Source organism: Alligator mississippiensis, chromosome 6, assembly GCF_030867095.1.
Source record: "Alligator mississippiensis isolate rAllMis1 chromosome 6, rAllMis1, whole genome shotgun sequence".
Taxonomy (NCBI): Eukaryota; Metazoa; Chordata; order Crocodylia; family Alligatoridae; genus Alligator; species Alligator mississippiensis.
Window position 1 is genome coordinate 67,294,120 of NC_081829.1, and position 25,873 is coordinate 67,319,992.

Genomic DNA, 25,873 nt, shown 5'->3' on the forward strand with positions numbered 1-25,873 from the left:
GACTGGTGCTAGAAACCAAAAGATCATGTAAAGAATGTCTATCTGCTCAAGCCACCCCAGCCCACTAGAAGCAAAAAAACCAAACGCCTTCCCCCCCCTCCAAAACCCCACCATTATACCAAACACAGATAATCCAGTTTCACTGAAAATATTTAAAGCTTTAATGAGTACAATGTGCATCGCTTTGCTATGTCATGTACTGTCACAACAGCTGTTCTTACCACTTTAGACTCTTTTAGAGATTTCTTTGCATTACAATAATTTTAAAACAAACACCAATGCTAGCAATATAAAGCATGCTTATGGACCCTCTTAAGAGCCATAACTGAAATATCAATCAAGAACTGTTTTCTCTAATTAATGTAACCTTAGCCTGAAGGACTCCCTGAGCCTGACCAAGAAGTTTAAAAAAAACAAAAACCCCACGAGTTATGGCTTATATTTTTTCTAACTTCTTTAAAAATATTCTCCATTACTTGTACATAAATTCAACATTTTAAACACAGAGGAGAAAAGGGCACTAATGAAAAATAGCTACCTTTCAGATGGAGGTTGTGGACTGGAATTCTGGAGACCTGGGTTCAACTCCTGCTCAACCAAAAAAATATTATGTGACTTTAGACAGGTCACTTTATGCCTCAGCTTCCTGTATGCAAAGCAGGGACAATACTGCCATGCCCCACAGGGTTGTGAGAAAATTCTACAGTGAAGAACAACATATAAATAGCTAAGATAATAATTGCATCAGCAGCTAATTAAGCAATTATGAAAGCATAGTATACCTGAGCCACTAAATAACTGCCCTTGGCCCCTTCTTGGCCAATGTCACATATTGGAGTCTTTTTTTCTCTAGTGGTCATTCATCCGTGCAAACAAGATTTATTACCAACATCTTCCATCCTTTCCCTTGCAAATCAGAATCTAGTACCAGCATTACAGAAAGTGGTATTTTCTTTTAACCATTTTGCAAGGACAAATGGTAAGCAACAATGCTCATCAAGCCTTGAACCTTTAAACATGAAAGACTGTGGTCCAGTTTCAGTGATTCATTATTTTGGATACACAGGGAATGACAAACTTATCAAGGCCAAAGAAGCAATTCCATTTGGCACTGCAAAATTGCACCACACTTCTGGGCTAAAACTTTGAACTAAAGTAACCTATCATTTTATTTTGAAATATGGCTAAATAAAGATTACGGTGCAAGGAAAACAAGAAGATGACTTTTAGAAAGGCTTGCTGTACTGCCAGTGCCAAAAATATCTCTTCAATAGCACCAGTGACAAAATCTGGGAGGTCGTTTTTAAATATCTGTGGAGGTATTGTTCAAGGTGAAGTACTTATTCTTTGAACTTTCAAGCTGTTGAAATGATGAGTGTGTTAATTTGTCTTTCAAACCTATCCTTAAATCTGCATGAATGTAATGCCTCCATGGTTGAAGGTCCCGCTGCTGTCTTCTCAACTTCATGAAAACAGCAGGATAGGAAAAAGAATTTTGTGGTGAGAGAGAAATAATACTCTGTGGGCACATCTACACACGTGCATTTACTGCACAATAACCAAAATTACTGCACAGTACAGGTTTGCATCTACATGTGCACGCCCATACTGTACAGTAAATATGGCAATTTACTCTGACTTGAGCGTAAATTCGATACCTGCATCATGCAGATATCAAATTTATGCCCAATTAGTTACTGCACAGTAACATACATGTAGATGCCTTGCTATGCAGTAACACTGTACACACTTTAATGCCTGTACGCGTAGATGCCGGCCTACTACTGCTTACTGTGAAGTAACTCACTGCACAGTAAATTTAAGCCAGCATAAATGCACGTGTAGACATGCCCTGTGTATGCCAAAAACAGATATTAATCCATTTCGGTAGTAATTATAGGCATTTTAAAAATGCATCATAAATAAAGATCTATTTGCTCTTGCCATAAAAATAAACATTTCAAAAGAGGAATTTAGAAAGATTAATCCCCAAGATACCAGACAGTTCACAGAAATTTTTTCATCAGGTTAATGATTTCATTATACATGTACTTGGGTGCATCAAGACCCCAGATGAAGTCCAAATGTTCCCATTCAGGAATATTTTTGTAGTAAACCAAGTTTGGGATCTGAGAGCGCAACACGTTCACATCCTTTGGGTCTGCAAGCCAGTCATGTCCACCAGTCCACACAGCAGTTGGCACAGTCATTGCTTTTACTTTGTAGAAGGGAGGTGTGGTCTAGGGAGGGAGAAAACAAATCTTACATAAATTCATTCACCCCTTGTTAAAAAGAGACAGCTCAAACCTTAGAAAGAACAAGTCTGCAAGGTTCTTATCTACCAATAGTGCATCACACTGACAAGTGCAAAAAGGAAGACAGAAGCCATAATCCAAGCCTCTCCTCTCTCTTTGCTTTTGAGTAACAGAAGCCTGGGAAGCACGGGTCACTTCAAAGGAAAGTCTAACTCCAGACTGTCATATTAAGGTTGGCTCAATGGAAAGGATAAAGCTTTCCAAGGTTAAAAGCTAGCAAGAGAGAAAGGTGGAAGAAAAAATAGTTTACCAAACTGAATTAATTTTAATCTCAAACCTGACTGTATAGGTGAATATGTGAATAAATACATATTTCAATGGTTTCCAACTCTTTTAGGGTGCTGCTACACATTACCTTTATGCTATATTAAGTGCCATGGCATGCTGAGTGGTATTAATGTTAGAACAAACTTTGAGCAGTCACACATTAAGGTTTAACATCATCTGACCTGCACAACTGTGACTTGCCACTAGAGGGCAGGACAGCCAGGATGCCTGTTCTAGGTGGAAGAGGATGGTTGTGGGGATGGAAGCATGAAATTGGGAGGCAGAAAGGCATGGTGGGTAGGGTCTGTGGTGAAATGAAGGAAATCAGCCTCTGAAGTGAAATGCAAGTAATAAAACCCCAAAGAATAAAATGAAAAAAGTGAAAAATAATAAAAAAGAAAAGTCTTGGTGTTAATGAACTGGGACTGTTTTAGGAGTGGGGGGTTATTGGGGAGCCAAATCTGCAGGGGTTGTTCTGCCCCAGCTGGCACTGTTTACACTGCTAGCTACTTACACTGCTAGCACAGGGTCACATCCCCTAGGGCCAGGATGGGGAGTTGGCTTGATGTACCTGACCACAATACAGTTTGTGGGGTAGAAAATCTTCCACATAGAATAGGAAGCAGGGAGAAGGCACAGTGCATTCTGGGATGCTGGAGGACTCAAAATTGATCATTTTATTTCTGTGGAACAGTCACACAGTATTATGTTATAACTTTAAGATGCCTAGAGGGTGCTTAGCATTAGTTTTCGTGCTTTAGTTTGTGGAAACTCCCGCATTAAGAGCTCTTAGTATAGCCTAAAGATAACATGCAGCAACACCCTCATACTCAAAGCACCTCTCAGAAAATGCCAGCTCTTAGTTTTGAGTTGTTTTTTTACTTCAGTAATATAATAAAGCAATTCTTTTGTTGCAAAGACCTCAAAAAGACCACAACAGAGCAGAATGGTTTTAACACTTCTATTTGAAATCTCAGGGATTATCTTGTGAGATACCCTCAAAATATCTCAACTATGGCACTCTTCTTGAGAATCACAGTTCTAGCCTGTATTACATTAAGTTAATTTCAGTTACTAAGGTAATTAAGGAAAAGTTTTTAGTGCTATGCATAGGATGCCAGAAGATCATGGAATGCAAATGAAACCTCAGGATTTAAGGAGGCTGAAGATTGGACGGAACAACAAAATTAAAATTTCCTCTGATGAAAGTGCTGTGAGTTCATTAGTGATCTAAGCAGAATGAACTTTGGTTAAAACCAGTTCAAAAGGCTTCCCCTCCAACAAGAGTGTACCATCATGCTTTTTAGTAGAGAGCCTACTCAGAGGGAAATGTCCACTAAACAATTATATCCTACAGTGCCCACCTTTTTTGACAGGTCTCCCTCCTGAGCACTAACCCAGGCTTCAGCCTGCTTAACTTAAGCAGTTAAGCAAGCTGCTTACCATAGCCTGACAGGATACTCTGGGCATGTATATTCTGCCAGTACCTTCAAAGCTTTCATTTGTCTCCCAAGACTAAGTTTTAAGTTAAGCTATCTTTACCTGGTTATAGTGAAACCAATTTGCAGCTCTGCTTCCCCAGTCATAAGCTTGGAGTTGACCAGATTTCACAGCCTAAAAGCAAATACATGATAACATAATGTCAGCAAATACATGAGTGAAAGACCTTGCACCAAGGAAATGTAAAGAAATAAAAATACATATTAACTGAAGAAGTGTCCAGTCATCTATAAAATGAGTGCCACAAAACAAGGCACCAAGGTACTGACCAGAAACAATATGTAGTTATCCAGACTTTCAGGGGTGCACACATATATGTGCTAGGTCTGATCCACAATAGAGGGTGCACCATCAGACATGACTGTACATATAGGCACTTCTGAAAATCTTGTTCATTGTAAGCACAGCTTGAGCAGAGTTTTGTTCTCATAAGCTGTTATTTCGGAGCATTTGTATTGCAACATATACCCACTTAATTCAGTCATGTAATCAGCTGAGCCATTTTCGCAATAAGCATTTCAGTAACTGCCAATTTTGAGAACAAGTATGAATCAGAGCAGAAGGGATATGCTGCAAGCCAGGCCAACTTCTCACAGTTTTTAACTATATAAAAGTAAACAGGTACTGTTTAAGCTTACTTACAGCCAGTTTCAGAATTCTACTCAGAATCTTTTTAAGAAATACCCTCATTTCTGTTAAACACTACAATGTTCTATAAACAAGCTAGGGTTAGAGGCACTTCAGATTTTGAATGTTCTACCTGGCTCCAGTGAATCATGTTTTGTACAGATGTCCCTGCAGGGCAGTGTGTTGAATACACATCAACTCGGCTCTGCAAGAAAAAAACAGTCTATCAGAATTGTCATCTCAAAGTGCAATAGTTCCAACCCTTACTGCTTTCTTTGCAACTGAATAGAACAGTTCAAAAGAATAATGAATGATACATTGTAATTGGACAGTTGGGTGCATACAATAAGCACAAACTAGACAGGATGCTTAAGTCTTGAAGAATATTAACCACTAATTAAAGAATGTGGTCAACTTCAGAGTTTGCGGGGGGGAGGGGGAGGGTTGTTTGTTTGTTCATTTTGGGGTTTTTTTACATTTCTTAAAACAATAAGACTAAGGAGGTTTCATTTTTTTTTTATTTCAAAGAAAATGCCAGGAATGTGAAGGTAAGCAGAGAAAAGCCTTCCCCTGACACCCTGTGAACTCAGACAATAGTTCTGTTCACGTGCACAATAAGAATTTCTAAAAGGAGACGGGAACTAGAAAACCTAGCTTCATTGCCCCAGCTGAAAGGAACACTAAAACAAAGTAGCAGTGACAAAAAGTAAACTAAATGTCGAAAGAAATATAGGTTTTTGATATTGTATGCCAGTCTTAAGACACCAATTTTTTTTTTGAAAACAGGTTGACTTTAAATTTGGCAGTAATGGGCATGAAGTATTTTTATATCATATGCAAATTTTAAAAGTGTTAAATATGAGTAGCACTTTAACACTTTTTTATTAATTTTAAGTGCCTCTTTCTTCTAATGGTTTAAATAGACTATTCAATCAAACAAAAGCAGGCTGTTAATCTAATTTTGATTTATTAGACTTCCATTTTCCTGCAAGTCAAAGCTTGGGTTGAAGAGTTAGGTACCTAATCAGTCCAAAAATAGTTGGTCAATCATTTTCAAATAATGGTCAAGTACTTCAAGCATTAATTTATTATAACAGCAAAGAGAGACTTCAATCTTCAACAGCTTATACATTTATGCTAAAAGAAATACAAATTAACTGATATTGTGAAACAGTGACATTAAATTCTAAACAATTGTAATGATTATAACTAACAAGAATAGCTGAGTATAAATGTGACTGGTGTTCTTCTGAACTTAACAGTTCTTCTTTTCCTCGACCTTTATCCCAGAACTCCAAGATCAGCCCTTACTCCTGCACTTGCTAACAGTCGATACAATAATGCAGTAAAAAAAAGGTAGGACACCACATAAAGAAGGGTGATTTTGGCTTCAAGTTTGACTTCGGTCAGAAAATAGATGTTTGTTATCTGTCCGGTCAACTGACTGGCTTGCCAATCCTACTTAACATCCAGAAAAGTGTGACCACATGAATCAACATGACTAAAATCTCAGACCCAGATCTATAGCTATGAAAAATTGTGGGACTAGGACAGGTCATTCTACAACAAATTCAGTACTTTGTTTCGTATAAAAAATTGCAGTCACTTTTTTAGATAAAATTCTGTAATATAGCCTTCCACCAAGGATGAAATCATTGCCCCACTGAGTTCAGCAACAAGACTCCTGCTAAGCTTTAACGGAGCTGGGATTTCCATCACAGGGGCTTGTCCTACAGTTTTAATAAAGTTTAAAGAATGGAGAAAACACTTAATTGAAGTTAAAAATGCATAGAGAATATCAGAATGTGCTTATTCATCACTCTCTCAATTGGCTACTACTTGTAGAATGGCTAGCCCAATTCACTCTGCCTGCCCCAGTGCTGACCAGCACCTAGAATCTTTATACAGATTCTTACAGATCTGTTCTGATTCATCCTCCAAATGCTGTTTGTCATGGCGGGGTCCTCACGGAGGGCCGTGATCTCCTTGAGGCCCTCTCACCGCGCTACTTAGGCCCGAGGGCACCCTCCACTCTCGCCCGCCACGTCTTGCTGGAATATGTAATAGGGAGGCTGCCTTGTGTTTCCTCGGGCACGTAAGCTCCTGGACCCCTCGTGGGTCGCCCCGTACGATGGGTGCTACTCAAGCACCCCAGCCTTATGGGCTGCGCGTGGCTCCTACCAGCCCCTAATATCACGCCCCAGGCCTCGCAGATGTAATAGACGTTGTTAGGTCTGTACGCCCGCTTGCCGGGCCTCCTCTAAAGTGTAGCCCACTCTGGGCTCTCTCTCTCGCACCCAGCCTCTCACTGGGACTCTCGTCCACTCTGGGACTCCCTAGCGGGCCTCGGCCCTTCCCTGGCCAACCGCACGGGTACCCTCTCTGACCCCGGCTCACCGCGCTGCTACTCCCTGTCTTCTCAGGGGCAACCGCAGCGCCCTGCCTCGGTCTGAGGGGTGTTGCTGCACTAGCCTGCGGCCAGGCTCGCTGTGCCCGTCTCGGGCTCCTCGATATGGCCCTTCTCTAGGGCTCCTCAGTAATGGCCCTTCTCTAGGGCTCCTCAGTATGGCGCTCCCCCCCTCTTTGGGGCTTGCCGTGCCCCCACGGGGCTTCTCAATAACACGGTGTGGCGCGCCCCCTCTTTGGGGTTCGCCGTGCCCACCCTGGGCTGCTCAATGAAATTGCCCCTCGCTCTGGGGCTGGGGTCTATGTACCCCGCATGCGATCCGGGGTCTATGTCCCCCGTCTGCAACCTACCGGTTGCACCCACGACCCACTGGCCGCGCTCCTCGCCGCCAGCTGCTCACGCCCTGGCGTGCGAGCTGCGTCTTCCCTGGCGCTATGCAGATAATGCGCCCTCTTGGCACTAGGGCACCCCACACTCTCTGGGGTCCCTATAGTTGAGGCCTCCTCCAACCCCTACAGCCTCACCCAAGCCTCCGGGTGTAATAACAAAGTCAAACAAACTCACAAGCCCCTAGGCTGTAACACAAATGCAAGCTCAAGCCGTCTGGCTATAACTCAAACCCAAAGCCCTATGGCCATAACAACATTGCTCCATATGACCATGGTACTTGCTGCTAGGCTCCTTTCCACGTCCTCACTCCCAGAGCTCCTGCCTCCCAGGCTGCTGGCAGAGAACTGCTAACCTGGCTTCAGCCCTGGGCTTTACAAAGGCCAGGCCCTGCCCCCTTCTGGCCAGCTGCTCCTGATTAGTTGCCCTGGCAACTTGCAGCTGTGCTCATTAGGCACTGCCAGGGCTCTCTCCCTGGCAATTTCTCCTCTCCAGGAGCAGAGCACCGAGGTGCCCTGCGACACTGTTCATCTCTACAAATGGATTTAAAAATGAAACTATGAAACTCTTATTATTCTAAGAGGAGGTTTCTTGTTTTCATGATCAGTCCTATGAACTCAGCCTGAGATTGGAAAAGCAAAATGAAGCCTTCCTTTTTGAGCAACAAAGGTTCTGTGAGTCAAATTATGTCCTAAGTGACACTTGTGCCCTCATCAAGTTTTAAAATGATATCCCCAGTGACAGCTTTCTTCAAAAGATTTGCGTAGATACAACTAATTAGGATTTAGAAGGGATCACGAAAAAAAAGCTACATACAGACCCATGACTGTACTTAATCAACATGTCAGCAATAAAGCCCACTGTTTCCTGTGCCTTAACTTTTTCTTTGGAGTTCAAGGTATAAATTGGCCAAGCAAGAAGCACTTATGAATATTGATTTTTACTCCTCACTTCTAAAAGGGAGTAAGAATTCCTGTTTCATTTCCCATGCCATTAATTCTCATCTTCATTTGTTTCCAACCACACTCCAACCAATTTGTTTCCATCCACACTTCAACAACATGCAAAATTTTGTTTCTTCCGCTTTTAACAACCAGACTTGGTACAGTTGGATTCTCATCTATAGCAAGAAAGATACTCATTCAAACTGAAAGTATTATACTTTTCTAAAAAATTGTATGTGACATACACACACCATTGTACGTTAGGAGGAGGAGGCACAAAAAAGCCCCTAAAAACCTGTTAAGTATATTCAGAACATACCATATTTAAATTTCTTTCATTAAAGCCACAGAGAAGAAAGAAGATATTGCCACAAAGGTCATCAAGTAATTTGTGGGTACAAATATGGGTAGCAAGCCACTTCTGTATCCAATTTTGGGGCAGGAATTGTTTCTTTCCAAATATAATCTGTAAAACAACAAGCACAGGGAACATACACAACAGTATAAATTGATTTACCTTTACATGTTATGCTATAGTTTAATTGAGATAATTACTTCTTAAGACCTGTGATATGAAGGAATGTCCACCATATTAATCTAAGTTATAAGTCTGCTGTGAAATTTATGATCAGTATCTTTGTGATCAGGATACATAATGGTAACTCAAAAAACAAACAAACAAAAAAGAACAATACACGTGAACTGGACCAATCATTAAATCAATTCCAACCTTTTAGGTTCTAAACTGTTTTGAAATCATTATAACAGAGGAAGAGTGTAATATTTCCTTCCTATAGGAACTGCATGGGGCTAAAACATTTTAAGCCGCACCTCCTAAATTCTGATGGTCTTTATGGGAGTTTTTACATGAGTTCCGGAGGTGGAGGGGGCACTTCAATTAGAGTGGCCCCAGAGCCACTAATTAAAGCACCCACAGCGTCTTGTGTATCAGCGTCCCCATGCTTCAAAATGGCAGCGGGGGCGTTTTCACTAAAGTTCGTTGAATAAGCTTTAGTTAAAGCTTAGTTAAAGCTTTAGTTAAAGTTTAGTTAAAGCACCCCCACCATTTTGAAGCATAGGGACACTGATACGAAGATGCAGAGGCTGCTGGAGGCATGCTAATTAGCACAGTCCAGCAGATTCAGTTGCATCTGCTCTGATGTGCTGTAATTAGAGCACATCAGAGCAGCCTCTTTGCATGTATACAAGCGAATTAATATGCTAGCTGTGTTTTCAAAACTTCCTCAATTCAGAGCATGTGAATAAAAACAAAGCTGGGTTATAGGGCAGCTTCCTCATTAGATATTTTTAAAACATCCACGGGTTTGAACATCTCACAAAGTGCCCTAGCAAAGCACATGACCTCACCTGCTGATTTGTGGGTAGCTGTGTACTCCCATGCTAATTTTTTTTATATACGTTGTTATGACCAGGCCAAGTTATATGGACATGGGGATTTCTAGAAAATAAATCATCTCAGCTGGAAGCATTGAGCAGTTTATAGAACTGATTAAGCATCCATACTCATTATGAGAAGAAGAACACAGGAAGCAAACAGGTATTATTCTGCCCATGTTATTTGTCTGAGGAAAGAAAAGGAGCTAGAAACAAGTGAAATTCACAAAAAACATCTGTTGGAGGTATATCCTGCAGTTTCAAAAGGGCCTGAGAATCAACAAATGACATCCAACACTCAAGTTCCAATCTGCAGTAACTTGTATGACCCTCTGTGTGGAAACTGTGTGGTGCGTGTGAACTGCATAGACCCTGCAGATAGCATGAAATGCATGGTGAATGTTCCTGTTAAGTGGAGTTTCTGCCAAAACTTGTTTAACCAAAACAAATGTATTAAACTATGTAGGTTCTCCAAGAGATATTTTGATTTAATGGATTAGAGCACAAGAATATAAAGGATACAGGAACGTCTACATAAAGCCTGAAAAACGTGGAGGCAATTGTAAAGCAGATCTGCAGAAGCTGGAGGCAAAACTAAAAATCACTCTGCACAATTACAAAGGAAACCACATGACTATTAAAATCTACCAATAAATTAACCATGGTTTGTTAGAAACAGAAGTAGTAAAACCATGAGCAAATGAGTAAATGTATTTCTGATCGTTTCAACTAAAGCTTGCAAGATATACTTTGTTTTTTACTTTTGACCGAATTCTGCTCTCATACATATTTAGATTTCTTAGAAATTCTTTTGTTGTTGCTTCCCATTTTGAAGGCTATTTATGTCTTTGTGTCAGACACATCCTATGTAAAAAAATAGTTTTTTCTAACTGTATGAGACGTGACATCAAAGCATCCCTTAAGTGACAAATGCAGGTATCAAATTTAGGCATGAACAGTTAAAGTGCATTAACTTATGTACAGATGCATTAAAGCACATTAACACTGCGTATGTGGACTGACTTGGGACTAACTATAGTTCCAAATTAGTCCGCCCACAGAGTTAATGCGTTTTAAATGCCTGTACATGCAGCCGCTTGTCTAAACCCGCTTAATGCACATTACATTTAGACATGCTTAAATGCATGTGTAGATGCCCATTCTCTGGTAACCAACTTTAAAACTGAAAAGAAATATACTTTTCCTGAGTTTTGAAAAAGTATTTTGACTGAAATGCTTACCTTAAGCATCAGGTCTGGAATCTTTCCCAGTTTTACCAGAGGGCTATTGGAGAATCTGACTGTGGCTACAGGTGCCAAAGCAAAAAATAATTTGATTTTCTTTGCCAAGCTTGGAATAGTTGAAAAGGCAATGAAGGCTGTGAAAAATATGACAACAGCTAGTGAGAGGTTTGGTGGCACAAGCTTAAGTTAGAATTTCAGGTAGGTATATTTTACAAAAATCTAACATTTTTTATGCTTTATGATTCTATGACCTGAATTTTAAAATGTTGTATAAAGGTAAAAATCTTGCTTGCAGAACTGATATACACATATACAAAACATACATACATAGTTACACACACACTTTTTTACATATTGATTTCACAAGTCTAGTATAAGTACATTAAGAAACAGTTCTTTGTGATATCCATCCACGTATCTTCAACCACTTAAAGTGAGTACACATGTACAACAAAATATAGAGAACAAGATTTTTTTATTCTACATATTTCTGAGGATTCCAGGATTCTTCATTAATATTTTCAAAACAAATGCTCCAAAGCAATAGGTACTGGATGAGGTACTGGATGAACAGTATATTCTGTGAACTTAGTGTACTATATATTTCTGATTATAAAAGTCTTTTTTTCTCCAAAAAGAATTATAAAAATTTAGAGTCAACCCATCTGTAAGTCTTACTTTTGTACCTGCAGTATTTTTACATGCAATAAAAATGCTGAGTTCAATTTTTTCAATGCTTTTTTCTTTCAGTATTTTTGGTACATTCCAGCTTTGTGTTTTTTCCTTGGTTATTTAATTCTCCTGTAAGGTTTTTATAAGGGCAACAGTTATTCAAGACCTAACCTGTAGTTATCAATTGTGTTCGGGGGGGAAAAAAATCTGTTTTTCCCCAAAATAAGCCTGAAAAATGTTGGGGTACTTATTTGTACAGTCTGCTTATGGGAACAATACTGTATTACTGTTAGGAGATTCTTCTTAACAGTACATCAAAAGAAGTGGCTGGCAACTTGAACAGAACCATGAAATGACTGAATTCAGGATCCTGTGGAAAGAAAGGAAGAAGTAAAGACCCTGGACTTCAGAGAAGTCTTCAACTCAGTCAGGGAACCAATGGGCAGGATCTCCTGGGAGGCCAGTCTGAGGCGGGGAAAGGAGTCCAGGAGAACTTATTGTACTTTAAAGAAACCTTACTGAGGGCACAGGAAAGAATCATCCTGGTGTGCAGGAAGACTAGCAAGTATGGCAGAAGACCAGCTTGGCTTAGCAGGGAACTCTTCAGTGAGCTTAAACACAAAAAAGAAGCTTACAAGAAGTGGAAACTTGGACAAATAACTAGGGAGGAGTATGAAAGTATTGTTCAGGTATGCAGGGATGAAATCAGGAAGGCCAAAGTGCAATTGGAGCTGCAGCTAGGAAGGGACATGAAGGATAGTAAGAAGGGACATGGATAAGCTTGAGAGAGTTCAAAGGAGAGCCACACACATGATCAAAGGCCAAGAGAGCAAGCCTTATGAAGAGAAGCTGAGGGCCTTGGGACTCTTCAGCCTGGAGAAGAGAAGGCTCAGGGGGTCTTGGTGGCAGCCTAAGTATATAAGGGGTGTGCACCAGGATCTGAGAGAACAGTTGTTCACCAGGATTCATTCCCCAAGAGATAACAAGGTCTAACAGCCACAAACTTCTGGAAGGCTGATTTAGACTGGATATAAGGAAAAACTTCTTTACAGTCTGAGTGTCCAGGATCTGGAACAGACTCCCCACAGAGGTAGTACAAGCACCTACTCTGGACTCATTCAAAAAATGTTTGGATGCTAACCTTGCTGGGATCATTTGACCCCAGCAGACTTCCTGCCTATGGCAGAGGGGCTGGACTTGATGAACTCACAAGGTCCCTTCCAGCCCCTAATGTCTATAAAATCTAAGGGTATCTTCAGTTATGTCAGCAGCAAAAGAAAGATCAGGGAAAATGTGGGTCCCTTACTTAAATGGGGGAGGCAACCTAGTGACAGATGACGTGGAAAAGGCTGAAGTACTCAGTGCTTTTTACACTTCAGTCTTCACAGGCAAGGTCAGCTCTCAGACTATTGCACCAGGAAGCACAGTTTGGGGAGAAGCTGAGCAGCCAACAGTGGCAAAAGAACAGTTTAGGGACTTTTTAGAAAAACTGGACATGTATAAGTCCATGGGGCTGGACGTTATGCACCCCGAGAGTGTTGAGGGAGTTAGCTGATGTGATTGCAGAGCCACTGACCATTATCTCTGAAAACTTGTGGCAATTGGGAGAGGTCCCAGACAACTGAAAAAGGGCAAATAGAGTGTCCATCTTTAAGCAAGGTAAGAAGGAGGATCTGGGGAACTACAGACCAGTGAACCTTACCTCAGTCCCTGGAAAATCATGGAGCAGGTCCTCAAGTAATTCGTTTCTAAGCACTTGGAGGAGAAGGTGATTAGGAACAGTCAGCATGGATTCACCAAGGGCAAGTCATGCCTGACCAACCTGATTGCCTTCTATGATAAGATGACTGGCTCTGTGGATGCAGGGAGACCAGGGTGCATAATATACCTTGATTTTAGCAAGGCTTTTGATACAGTCTCCCACAACATTCTCACATGCAAGCTAAGGTAGTACTGGTTGGATGAATGGACAGTAAGATGGATAAAAAACTGGCTGGATCATCAGGCTCAGAGGGTAGTAAACAGTGGCTAATACAAATGTCTAGGTGCCAGCAAGCCTCAAGTCCCCCAGGGGTCAGTCCTGGAGCCAGTTTTGTTTAATATCTTCATCAACAACCTTGAAGATGGGATGGAGTGCACCCTCAGAAAGTCTGCAGATAGCACCAAGCTGGGAAGGTAGTACATAAACTGGAGGGTATGGCTAAGATTGAGAGAGACCTAGACTAATTGGAGGATTGAACCAAAAGAAATCTCATGAGGTTCAAAATAAGGACCAGTGCAAAATCCTGCATTTAAGATGGAACAATCCCATGTAACAGTACAGGCTGGGGGCTGACTGGCTAAGCAGCAGCTCTGCAAAAAATGACCAGTGGCTTACAATGAACAATAAGCTGAACATGAGCCAAAAGGCTATCCCTACTGTGAAAAAGGCTAACAGACTTTTTCACTATTGGGCTGCATTAGTAAGAGCATTGCCAACAGATCGAAGGAAGTGATTCTTCCCCTCTATTCAGCACTGGTGACCACATCTGGAGTACTGTGTCCAGTTTTGGGCATCCACTACAGAAAGGTTAGATGTGTTCTGATGTGTAGACACATCAGAAAGAGTCCAGCAGAGAGCAATGAAAATGGTTAATGGCCTGGGGCACATTATGAGGAGAGGATGAGGAAACTGGGTTTATTTAGTTTAGAGAAAAGAAGACTGAGAGGGGATTTAATAGCAGCCTTCAACCAGCTGAAGGGTGGTTCCAAAGAGGATGGAGCTAGACTGTTCTCGGTGGTGGCAGAGCAAGAAGCAACAGTCTCAAGTTGCAGTAAGTGAAATTTAGGTTAGATATTACGAAAATCTCTCTCATTAGGATTGTAAAGCACTGAAACAAATTATCCAGAGAGGTTGTGGAATCTCCATTCTTGGAAGTTTTTAAGACCTGGTTAGATAAACTGTTGGCTGGGTTAATATAGCTGGGAATGATCCTGCTTTGAGCATTGGACTAGATGACCTCCTGAGGTCCCTTTCCACCTTAATTTGCTATAACTCTATGATTTTAAATAAATACTCTAGCCTTTCATAACTCATAAAAATTATGAAAACAGCAATCAAGCATAAGTAGTTATATTAATAAGACAATGTTTAATCATCATTTATCCATGTGTGGAAATCTATATAATTTAGAACAAATATATTTGAATTAAAACATCTTTTCACATACCAATAGTTGTGCCCTGTGAATGGCCAACATAATATATTTTCTTCTGCTCAGTTTTCTTCTCAATAAAATTTATAGATGCTGGAAGATCATATTTTGCCATTTCATCATAACTGCAAAGACAAGACAACAGATTGGATATATAAATATAAAGTTAAGAGTGTAATGCACATTAGTCACCTAAGAATAAGCCAAAACTTGCATTTCATGAATCAGAAAGACAAACTCTGAACCTTAAATAGTTAGAAACATTTACTTAGAATTTGAGTTGGCCCTGCTGAAATTAATTAGTTTTCTTATCAATTCAATTAAGGCAGGATCAGGCCATTATCCAAACTTAAATTTCCCCATGTTACTAAATACTTGGCAATGCAAAGAGCCAGAAAAAGAACTTCCTACAGACAGATCTTGTTTCATCTATTTCTGGCCTGAGGCAGTGGTACCAACGGGGAAAGTTGGAGGCCTTAATAACAGCCTATACATTTAATTATTACAAGAAAACACTGATCATTAAGTTTTTCTATACAGACCAGGCTACCTGAAAACCCAGAATTCATCTTCATTCACTGTATAGTGTTTGTGCTTTCTGGACCAGGTGTTTCCTCTGCTGTTTCCCAACCAAACATCAAAGCCAGCATCTGCTAGCATAAAGCCCAGACTGTTGTAGTCCAAGTTGGTGATCCAATTACTGCCATCTGCAAGCAAACCATGTTGCAAAAATACAACTGGCTTTGGACCTGAAAAATAAAACACAGTTATTACAATTTAAAACCAAAGGGTCAGGTCCATCTGGCACTGTACTCCTGACACAAAGTCAAGGGAGTATTCAACATTTCTTTCAGATGCAGCTCAAGCCTCAATCAGCAATTTTCAGTGGTACTTGCTGTGTCTTAAAATCATGTACTAAAATCTTCCACAACTTGTAGAGGTTTAAAGCACTGTATGATTACTGCTTAATCATGGTTTAAAGCACTGTATGTTTGTTGCTTGCTTAAAGCAAAAGACACCTAATAATTCACAAATGACATGGCAGGTTTGAAACAAGCAAAAATCCAAGAGGAGGTATGGCGAAGCCATAGAAGGCCACTGGTTCCAATTGCTTTTTGTTTATAATTGCTTGGAAATAAGCAGCTCAGCTCTGGAGACACGTTCCTCGTTATTATCTCTGCTCCCTTCCCCACAAGACTCTCAAAGGCATTCCCACAGGTGCACTGCAGAGATTAGTTTGCAGGTTGGGATGTCAGAACACATCGTTATCTTTAGTCAGCTCCCTTCCATGATCAAATCCCCAGCACAAGCCATGGGCAGAAAGCTGCCAGAAGAACTTTTATGAGGCCAGAACCTTGGTCCCCTCAATCCAAGCATCAGTTCAGGTTAGGAGGGTCCAGTTCAGGACATTCATAAGTCTGGGAAAGGGCAGATTAATGCACGGGCCCAGGGGTCCCTGCCAATCAGGGCACCAAGGGCAGCATGGCCTAGGCAGGAATCCTGGCCACCAGCATCCGGGGCAGACAGCACATGGCTCCTCCTCTCCCACGGGGCCAGGGCCAGAGGATAGGAGGTGAGCGCAGGGCAGCTCACAGCGACTGTGGTGGCAGCTTCCTGGGGCTGTCTGTTGCCAGGAGGCCCCATGGGCTGCTCCGCTCCCAATCCTTCTCTCTGCCATCTGCAGGCAGCTGCGAGCACCAGTGCCATTGGGACAGGATGGGATGGGACAGCCCTACCCTGCTGGGATTGGCAGAGGGGCAAGCAGGCAGCTGGGAGCAGCACAGAGCCCATGCCCCCCAGCCCGGCCCCAGTCCCGGCCTGTCCCACAGCACTCGGGGGCCACAGCCCCAGATGCGCAACACCCACCAGGCGGAGGAGCTGGACCGGGGCAGGGCTCTCACACCCTCTGGCGGACGCTCACACCCTCTGGCTCGCCCTGGATATGCCAAGGAGACTGGGAGAGCCCAACTGCAGCCCCCTAGTGGCTGCAGAGGGAACCAGCCCTCACCTGGTGAGGGGCTTCAATTTTCTGTTTGCCTAGGGCCCCAATAAATTTTAAATCTGCTTTTAGGTCTAGGAAGCCCTTTTCTTCCATTCCCCCAGCCAAAGCAAAATAATACAGTAAAACAGAGTTTCCTGTTCTCTAAATGAGAACAAATTCAGTCTTTAATCTTTCACAAAATGCGTTGGCAGGAACATGAACTTCAGAACTGCCAAAGATGCCCAAATTTTGGGACACCTTAGGCAACAGACACCAACTTCTTTTCTGGAATATCAAAAAAGGGATTTTTCCCCCCCTACCAACACAAAACTGATACAAGATAATTTTATGATAAAGCCATAGATTAGCCACAATTAGTTTATTTCAATCGCATGTTAATGCATTGCAATATTAAGCATAATAATACCCAAGCAATATTTTCTCCATTGGTGATTTAGAGCTCTTAGGAGAAGCAGTCAAATCACAAGCTGCTTATTTTCTTTGTCTTTAAACTGAAATGCCAGGATCCCAGGGCACATGCACAGCCACATGTTGTGGATACCAACAATCTGGATTATTAACATTCAGGAATTTTTGGCAGCTTTTAGCCCATTATTTTAACCATATCATGTTGCTTTACAAACATTTATTTATTGTTAGTGCCTGGCTGTGGTTTCATATTGTTTTGCAAAAATAATTATTTGACTAAATACAAAACAGCAAACTCCTCTGTTTTTGTTGCACACCTTCAAGCTATACAGCTCATTCACTGTGTCCCAAGGGAATAGGGGAAAATGTTTTATTCCTTTAGTAAGGAGACAGAATTACATTTCTAGTCACAGTTTTCTTTCTTTTCCTCTTTGCACTTAAGTAATTACCCAGTACAGGAAGGGTGAGGTTAGCTCTGAAAACCTCAGCTTTGAACCATACTCTGCATCCTCCTTTGCCTTTATCACGTGGAAGGGGAGGTGGAGAAAGGAGGCAAATGTTTTTGCATGATTCATAGATATTAGGGTCGGAAGGGGCCTCAGCAGATCATTGAGTCCAACCCCCTGCCCCAGGCAGGAAAGACTGCTGGGGTCAGATGACCCCAGCCAGGTGCTTGTCCAGTCTCCTCTTGAAGACCCCCAAGGTAGGGGAGAGCACCACCCTCCCCAGGAACCCATTCCAGATTCTGGCAATGCTTACCGTAGAGAAGTTCTTCCTGATGTCTAACCTAAATCTGCTCTCTGTCAGTCTGAGGCCATTACTCCAAGGGATTACTCCAAGGGGTGCCCTGGTAAACATAGCATCTCCTGTCCCTTGCTGTCCCCCCGGGATGAATTTGTAGGCAGCCACAGGATCACCTCTCAGCCTTCTCTTGCGGAGGCTAAAGAGATTCAGGTCCCTCAATCCCTCCTCGTAGGGCCTTACCGACAGGCCCCTAACCATACGAGTGGCCCTCCTCCAGACCCTCTCAAGGTTATACACATTCCTTTTGAAGTACGCTGCCCAAAACTGGATGCAGTACTCCAGCTGCAGCCTCACCAGTGCTGCATAGAGGGGAAGTATTACCTCCCTGCATGGGTGACTGGTGCCACCTTAGTCAGCGACCAGGATGGGGGGCATCCTCACACAGTCAATCTCAATGAAGGGGAGGGCGGGGCAGAGGGGGGAAGGGGGGAGGGGTCCCCCTGCAGGCGATCACGCCAACCAGGAAGTGGCTATGGTGCTCCCAGAAGTGACCGTAGTGCTTCATCCGGCGCTCTCACTCCCTGGCCGGTGCTCACATGGGGGGAGACCAGTGCTCCTGCCTGCCCCCATGTCCATCACCCAAGTGGGGAGCATGGCTTGTCTGGGGGCGCACCAGCACTCTCAGGGGGTGCGCATGTACCCTCATGCACCCCCTACACATCGCCACTGCCTCCCTGGACCTGTTTGTGATGCACCTGCTAATGCATGATAAAGTGCGGTTAGCTTTACTGATCACTTCATCACACTGATGACCAATGATCATCTTGGAGTCAACTATGACCCCGAGATCCCTTTCTGCTACAGTACTACTGAGAGGGTCATCTCCTAGCTTGTAAGTGTGTTGGTGATTCCTTCTCCCTAGGAGCACCACTTTTCATTTGTCCTTGTTGAATTGCATCCTATTCTGTTCTGCCCATTTCTCCAACCTGTCCAAATCTGCCTGGATACATTCCCTGCCCACTAGTGTGTTTACTTTGCCCCATAATTTGGTGTTATCCGTGGAAGAGATATATCTTCCAACAAAAATAAGATGGCAGGAACACTAAAATATCAAAAAACTTTCGAAAGCCTCTCTCTCATGTCAGAGTGAAAAGACAACCATTAAAACTGTGGGAGCTGTTTATTCAAAACTCTATCATTTCATTTTTGGCTATGGCAACCTAGTGCAGCAAGACTGTTATTTTACAAGTTTCTTGGCACGTCAAATAGGTTTGAAAACTCCGCACATATGTTACTGACATGGAAACAATACAAAACAGACATTATACCCCAATCCATGAAAGATATATACATCAGTTTTAGATAAAAACACGGAGAGAAATCCTGAGTCCATCAAAGCCAATAGAATCAGTGACAGCTCCCAATGAGCAGGATGTCAATATTATGGCTACCTTTATTTTCAATATAAAGGACTGTTATTTCAGAATAATCTTCTCTTCATATAGATTTTGTTCTCATTCCCCAGTAATGTTTTGCATATAAAACAAAGTGTAAGTGTCTAAGTTAAAGCTCAGGAAGTAGAATTGAAATCGATCTCATTTTTGGGAAATGAGCAAACCAAGATATTTTAAAAGGGAAATGGTGCAAACAAATGAATAAAGAAAACTCTTAATTAGTGAACAGAACCATTTACTAGCAGGTTTCATAGACCTGTCCCTCTTGGAAAAGAGAACCAGATTTTAGAACCACAAGTCATTATAGCAGGTAGAAACAAAGGGTGGGGAAGGACACTTTAAGTGTCTCCTTTCACCTATGGTCTTTTGGATTTTTAGTTCTTGTTAACATGTGGAAAGCCAATGCTCACCAAAGTTTCCTACAACTTTTGCAGAGGCAGAACTATATATTTTTGTGGATCATTATTTTTTTTTAAAGTGCCCACTTCCTAACTGCAATTAATCCTATTCGTATTAAGCAGATTGCAATGGCAAATGTTATGAAACATATGTACATATCCAGTAAGCACACACTGGTATCTGTCAGGGAAAGATACCATGTCTATCAGGCTTTAAAAATCAACATGAACTTTGAAGTCCTCATTCTTTCAATAGGAAACAATATTCCCCTAGAGTTGTTTGGTAATCCTTGTTTTTAAAATCAAGTAGTTTTACATTTTACAAGCCATGAACTTGGGGTGGACACAGAGGGTCAAGGGAAAAATCAATCACTTCCACAAGAAACTATGTGCTTATATCAGCAATGTAAACATTTGCTTACACTGAAATATTCAGTACAGGGACCCTGCACAAACAGAGTTCTATCTCATTCTGTGGACTTCTCAGAATTTTTAAAGTACAAGTAATAAGATTAATTTGCTTCACACATTGAACTTTGTAGACTTATCCTTTTTGAGACTGAAAATATTCTTAAGATATTGAATCAGCTATCAAGGTCAGAAAGGAATTTACTCAAACATTGTTAGGGGGGGCTTCTGTGATGAAATAAGCTCCAACATATGATATAAAATAATTTTCAATGTTTTAAGATACAATCATTCTTTTCCCACAAAATGATGCAAGTGAACGCATCGCATCTTCAGATTTTTAAGTATAACAGATCCCAATTCAGTCTTCTGATATACATGCAGTTTCCAAGGAAACAGCCAGAAGATGCGCATGTGCAACAGTAGATGGACTTGTCCAACTGATACTTAGTATCCCCTAATGCTGGCTGAACCCAATACTCTGCTTCAGATAAGCAGCCCTATTAGTTTCCACAATGTAGCAATGTAATAGGTCAAAGCATTGCACTTTTCTTCCTCCATACATTTCAGACTTCTTTTCAAAATATTCCATAAATTAGTCCTTGCCAAGGCTTTTGCCCACACTTCTTCCTAAATGCCCTCCAGCTCCTTGCATTTTTCCACAAGCCTATCGCCCTGAATACTCCCTTACTCCCACATAATTTTATACCTTCTTTCATTCTACCCCATACATCTTGAAACAGCTTCCCCCTTAGTATGTGCCAATCTCCCTCCATTTCCTTCAAGCCCCTTCTTTAAAGAAAAAGAAAAAAAAAGAAAGAAATGTCCTTTGTGCGAGTACTCCAACATCTAATGGACATCTTGCTTTGTATTATATATTACATCCATTTGTGTTGCTAAATTCATTCAGAATTGTGACTATGGTGCTACAGTAATTTACTGAGTACAGCTGAGTACAGTATTTACTTAAATCTAAGATGAGGATTTTTCTCCCATTCAACACTGGAAAAAAGCCCCCTTCCCTTGGATTCAAATACAAGCAGGGGGCAAGCAGCAACCCAGGCAGGCAGCAACCCCAGGGGACAGAGCTGACACGACCACAACTGTTGTTGTGAGGCTGAGTTGGGGCTGGAGCCAGCATATGCTCCGTGCTCCATGTTCAGGGCTGGAGCTGGAGTGGATCTGTGATGGTAAGGTAAGCAGTGGCGGCAGGACTTGAGGGAGGCAGCAGAGGCAGGCAGCATAGGGGTCAAGCAGGGACAGGCAGGCAGCGGAGGGTGGCAGGTGCCAGGGGGTGCAAACATGCAGGCAGGAGGAGGTCAAAGCAGCAGAGGCAAGTCCATGGGAGGGCGTAGGCACCTAGACAGGGTGAGTGGCAGGGGGAGGGGTTCAGACAGCAGAAGTAGAGGCACCACAGTAGCGGGGCCAGGCACTTGACTCCCCTGCCATCTGCCCCACCATGAGCCCCTTTGCTACTGTAGTGGCAAAGGGAACAATTCTATTCATGGAAAATTATAATGAATGTATATATATTCTATGTCTAGAATCTAATTATTGGGAGCTTGCCTTAAATTCAAAGTTGTCTTTGGGTGGGGTATCATTTTATTTTGGCTTATCAAAATTTATTACAAGAGTCGAGTAGAATAGATTGCCAAAGCTTTAAAAAACCCATCCAACTACTATTCTAAATTCCCATCTCCATGCAGAATGTGAAGCAATTTTGTTGAGGGTAGGGAGGGGAATTAGCACACCCCTCCAGCTTTAATTATTTTTCATCCAAAGAGGAATTAAAAAAAAAAAACCTGCCACTACTTCTGAGCATTGGTCAATATCCTGGAAAATAAAAATTTGACTTTAAAAGAATGAAATGTTAAAAAAATCTCCCGTTAGAAAGTATAGTGAGTTTTAAAAAAACCTTAATTTTTTTCTTTTACCAAAAAACAAGGGAAAAAGCAGAGAAAGAGAGAAACAGTTATCTCAATAAATAAAATATTCCAAAGTAAATGAGGAATTTCTGCAATATGGGAACATCAACATTTTCTACCTATCTCTACGCTGTAATTTTCATCTGTAAGTAACTGCCAATACTTACCCACATTTTACTTTCAGCCACCTTATATGACTCAAAACTGAATAATCAGCAGTCTTTTTCAAGATTTTCCTCCCCATGCCCCCAAACAGAAATCTGTCTTACCCTCTTTCCTTCCATATTTTCCTCTTCCATGGGGAATTCTGTTAATGCTTAAGATATATCCATCGTCAGTCATTACTTCATACTCCTCACTGGGGTACCCTCTAAAGGTAATAATTTCACTCTGTGGACAGGGAAAAAAATTGATTCAAATTCTTAACAGTTTTTAACTCATTACTGTTTTTTGAATAATCTGCAGGTGATATGGCAGTGCAGCATCTACATTATTTTTAATAGGAGCATGGCAGTAGGAAGTCAAGCATAGAAAAATCTAGATCAATGATTCTCAATCTTTTCAGATGCAAGCTTCTCCTTGTTAGACTCAAGGCACCGTTCAGACAATGCCAGCTTAGTTTTCACTCATTTTTTGACTACAGAAAAATAATAGAGCAACTTTCTGTTGCAAAGTATTTTAGAAAGACCCCAGCAGATCAGAATGTTTTTAACACTGTGGATTCCTGTTTGAAATCTCTAGGTTTGTCTTGTGAATCATGTTTGCACATTTGACAGAGGCACCCTAGTTGAGAATCACTGGAGAAGTTGTGTTCACTGTTGTATGCATTTCAAAAGGCACAAACTACAAGAAAGCACCTAACTTCCACTGGCTTTCAATAGGAACTGGGCACCTGACCAAACTTAGTGTCTTTGAAAAAGGGATACGGAAGATTTTAATATTCCACCCTGGCACAGGAAGCTCCAAAAACTAACACGCATCTGGCATGAACTGTTAGAGCTGATAATCTCTCTTCTCAGGAAGAAAGATAGACAGACAATGGGGGTATATAAGTTTGTTTGCCAATTCATAACTAGAGAAGACAATGCAAAAAATAGAGTAGGGAAAGCAAAACCAGGGCAACAGGGTAGGGAAGAAGCGCACACTGCATCTCTGCAACATAGCCTCAGTGACAGATAAAGGATGATCTCACAAGGTCCCTTCCAGCCCTGAACTTCTGTGTGTGAGAATTCATGTCTCTTCTAAAACAGAGGCCTGACCTTTGTCCCTATAGCTGGAGCATCATCAGAACTGCAGCAGCAGCAGAATATACTGACAAGTACCACAACACAGCAAGTTAAAAACAAAATATTGCAAATTATTTTTTATTTATACATGATGAAGTTATCAAAGTATGTACCTTTCACATGCTTAAGTTGCAGATATTGTCTCATTCTACAACTTTAGATACCACTTCACCTAGAGCTCTTTCAAAAATTTAATTGCATTCCATGGGCTATAAGTCAGTTTGTAAGTCTCAAAAAAATGTTCATTTTGAAGATCCATGAAGATCTGAAAACATCTAAAACATGTAAGTACACAACCTTATTAACAGCTTTGTCCTTTTTCTCCCTGCCATTTTTACTAACTTGATTTTTGTATCATGTCCAAGATTAGATTACTGAGAATAGGAACCCTACCCTTTAATTATCTTGCACAATACCTGGCATATTCCTTTTTAGCAGTAGTTAAAAACAACTGGTACTCTACAGTTGCTCATGCGCTTATAGTGAGTGGGAGAGATGTGCCCTGAAGCAATAGCTTTACTGCACTACGTGCTGTTCTCATAATCCTTACTCAAATTTTAATTCCTGTTGGAGAAGTGTTTCTAAATCAACTAAATCATGTAAAGAAACCCTCCTGTATTTCATTGAAAGTCAGTAGTTAAGTTTCTTTTTCAATTCTGAAAATTGAGCTTAGCTGATTTTTAGAAATGTACTCCTTGTCTCAATGGCAGCTAAACTTTTTTGGCAGGACTCCACTGTTAATATGTACACAACAATCAATACAGTCTAGAGTGGAGCCTATAACTCTGTATCAGAAGTTAACAGTGGCATATATTTGCCTGGCAACTTGGATGTTAAAACAGAGGGGAAAAAAAAGAATGCTACCAGGTGAGAACAGAGCTGCTGTCAGGAGAAATGCACCCAAATCAACAAGGATTTTTCACAAATACAAGCAGGGCCACAGTAAACAGGAACTCAAGCATGTGAGAGATCAACCACAGACATAAAGGAACAAGAAGAGAAAACTACAGAGGAAAAGGAAAGATGAATAAGCAAAAAAAAAACAAAAATGAAGTGAAGAATAAATAGTGGTTAGCACACCCTCATGTCTGCTTGGTCCTCCAGGTGTTATTGTTACGAAATAATTAGAACAAGAAAGGAGGAGGAGGGGTGTCAAGAGGGAGGCACGGAAAAAAGGGAAACTAAGATGCAGTATGATTAAAGGGTAATAACCAAATAAGGCATAAATCAGTATATAGGCCAAAGAATATGCTTCCAGTCTACTTCACTCCCTCTCAAAGTCATCCTCCATCAAAGAGGGAGGTGGAAACAGAATGGTGCTGCTGAGAACTCCAGTCTTCCTATCTCAGGTCAGGCATGTTAGGTTTCGGGAAAGTAGACAAGTACATTAGGCAATTTCCCCCTGTTCTACTTTTCTGTCTGGATGAATTACAGCTCAGTCCAAAAATCAGAGGCAAAATACTTTTTTCCTGAGTTAAAGAAAGCATTGTTCAAAAGCCAACAGTTACCCACAGGATCTGCCAAGCACAATCCAATTCTTTATGCAGCACGTGAGGCCTCTGGTGGTAACCAGCCGCCCCGAGCTAACAAATGTCATCTGTAAGCTCCTCTATGGGGCCACTTACAATATTCATTGTTGCCTCGGGATCCACATTTCTTCTTCTCCTGATGAAGTCTTCCGAACTTAGTGCTGCGTGGATGCAGCAGGCGATGTACAGGAGGAGCCGCATCTCTGCTCTGTGGAGAACACGGCTCTTGTCACGCACGGCTAGGAAAAAACAGGAACCTTTAGTAAAAGGACAAAGATTTGTGCCAGGTGAAGGAAAACCAAAAAACCCCTCAGCACTGCTTCTCAGTTAGCCCCAAGTGCAGCCTGGCTGAGACAGCACCCCTCCAGTCCCTGCCTCCCTGAAGGGCTGTGAGCACTGAGCCCTGAGCACGGCCAGCACCAGCGCCCAGCCGCCACCTGGGGAGACCAGACCCTGCCTGCTTCCCCTTGAAATGCTGCCCCTCTCCCCGCGCAGCACATCCCCCCCGGGCTGCTTCTCCAAAGGCAACAAGGCAGGCTCGGCTCAGGGCCGCTCCCGCTGTCCAGCGAGGCGGGGCGGGAACAGCACCCGCCGGGGAAGCCGCGGGTCCCCAAAGCCCGCCCCGCAGCCCCCGGGCCCGCGCGGCGCAGCCGGACCTGCACTGCACGGCACGGCACGGCACGGCACGGCGGGCAAGGCGCTGTCACGCAGCTCCCGGGGGCGGGGGAGGGGCCCGTCAGGCCACCCGCGCAGCCAATCCGCGGGCC

General features: G+C 42.0%; 1 protein-coding gene across 1 annotated transcript; it reads right to left on the minus strand.

Moving 5' to 3' along the window:
• Positions 1–137: 137 nt before the first annotated feature.
• On the minus strand, positions 138–25,873 carry LIPA (lipase A, lysosomal acid type). Its single transcript, XM_006272247.4, has 10 exons — positions 25,763–25,873; positions 25,203–25,345; positions 22,561–22,681; positions 15,503–15,701; positions 14,968–15,077; positions 11,084–11,220; positions 8,767–8,913; positions 4,843–4,914; positions 4,125–4,196; positions 138–2,240 (listed from the first exon to the last, which is right to left on the minus strand). The coding sequence occupies exons 2-10, from the start codon at positions 25,305–25,307 to the stop codon at positions 2,007–2,009; spliced, it is 1,197 nt and encodes a 398-aa protein (XP_006272309.1). The 5' UTR covers positions 25,308–25,345; positions 25,763–25,873; the 3' UTR covers positions 138–2,006.

What these genes read in the sequence shown, in the direction of transcription:
- LIPA (XM_006272247.4), bottom strand. Translation starts at nt 25,307, where the DNA reads ATGCGGCTCCTCCTGTACATCGCCTGCTGCATCCACGCAGCACTAAGT. An exon ending in TTCACAGGGCACAACTATTG is followed by an intron (nt 11,221 to 14,967) that starts GTATGTGAAAAG and finishes TATTTTTCACAG; the next exon opens with CCTTCATTGCCTTTTCAACT. An exon ending in ATGAAAGAAATTTAAATATG is followed by an intron (nt 4,915 to 8,766) that starts GTATGTTCTGAA and finishes TTTTTCTTGCAG; the next exon opens with AGCCGAGTTGATGTGTATTC.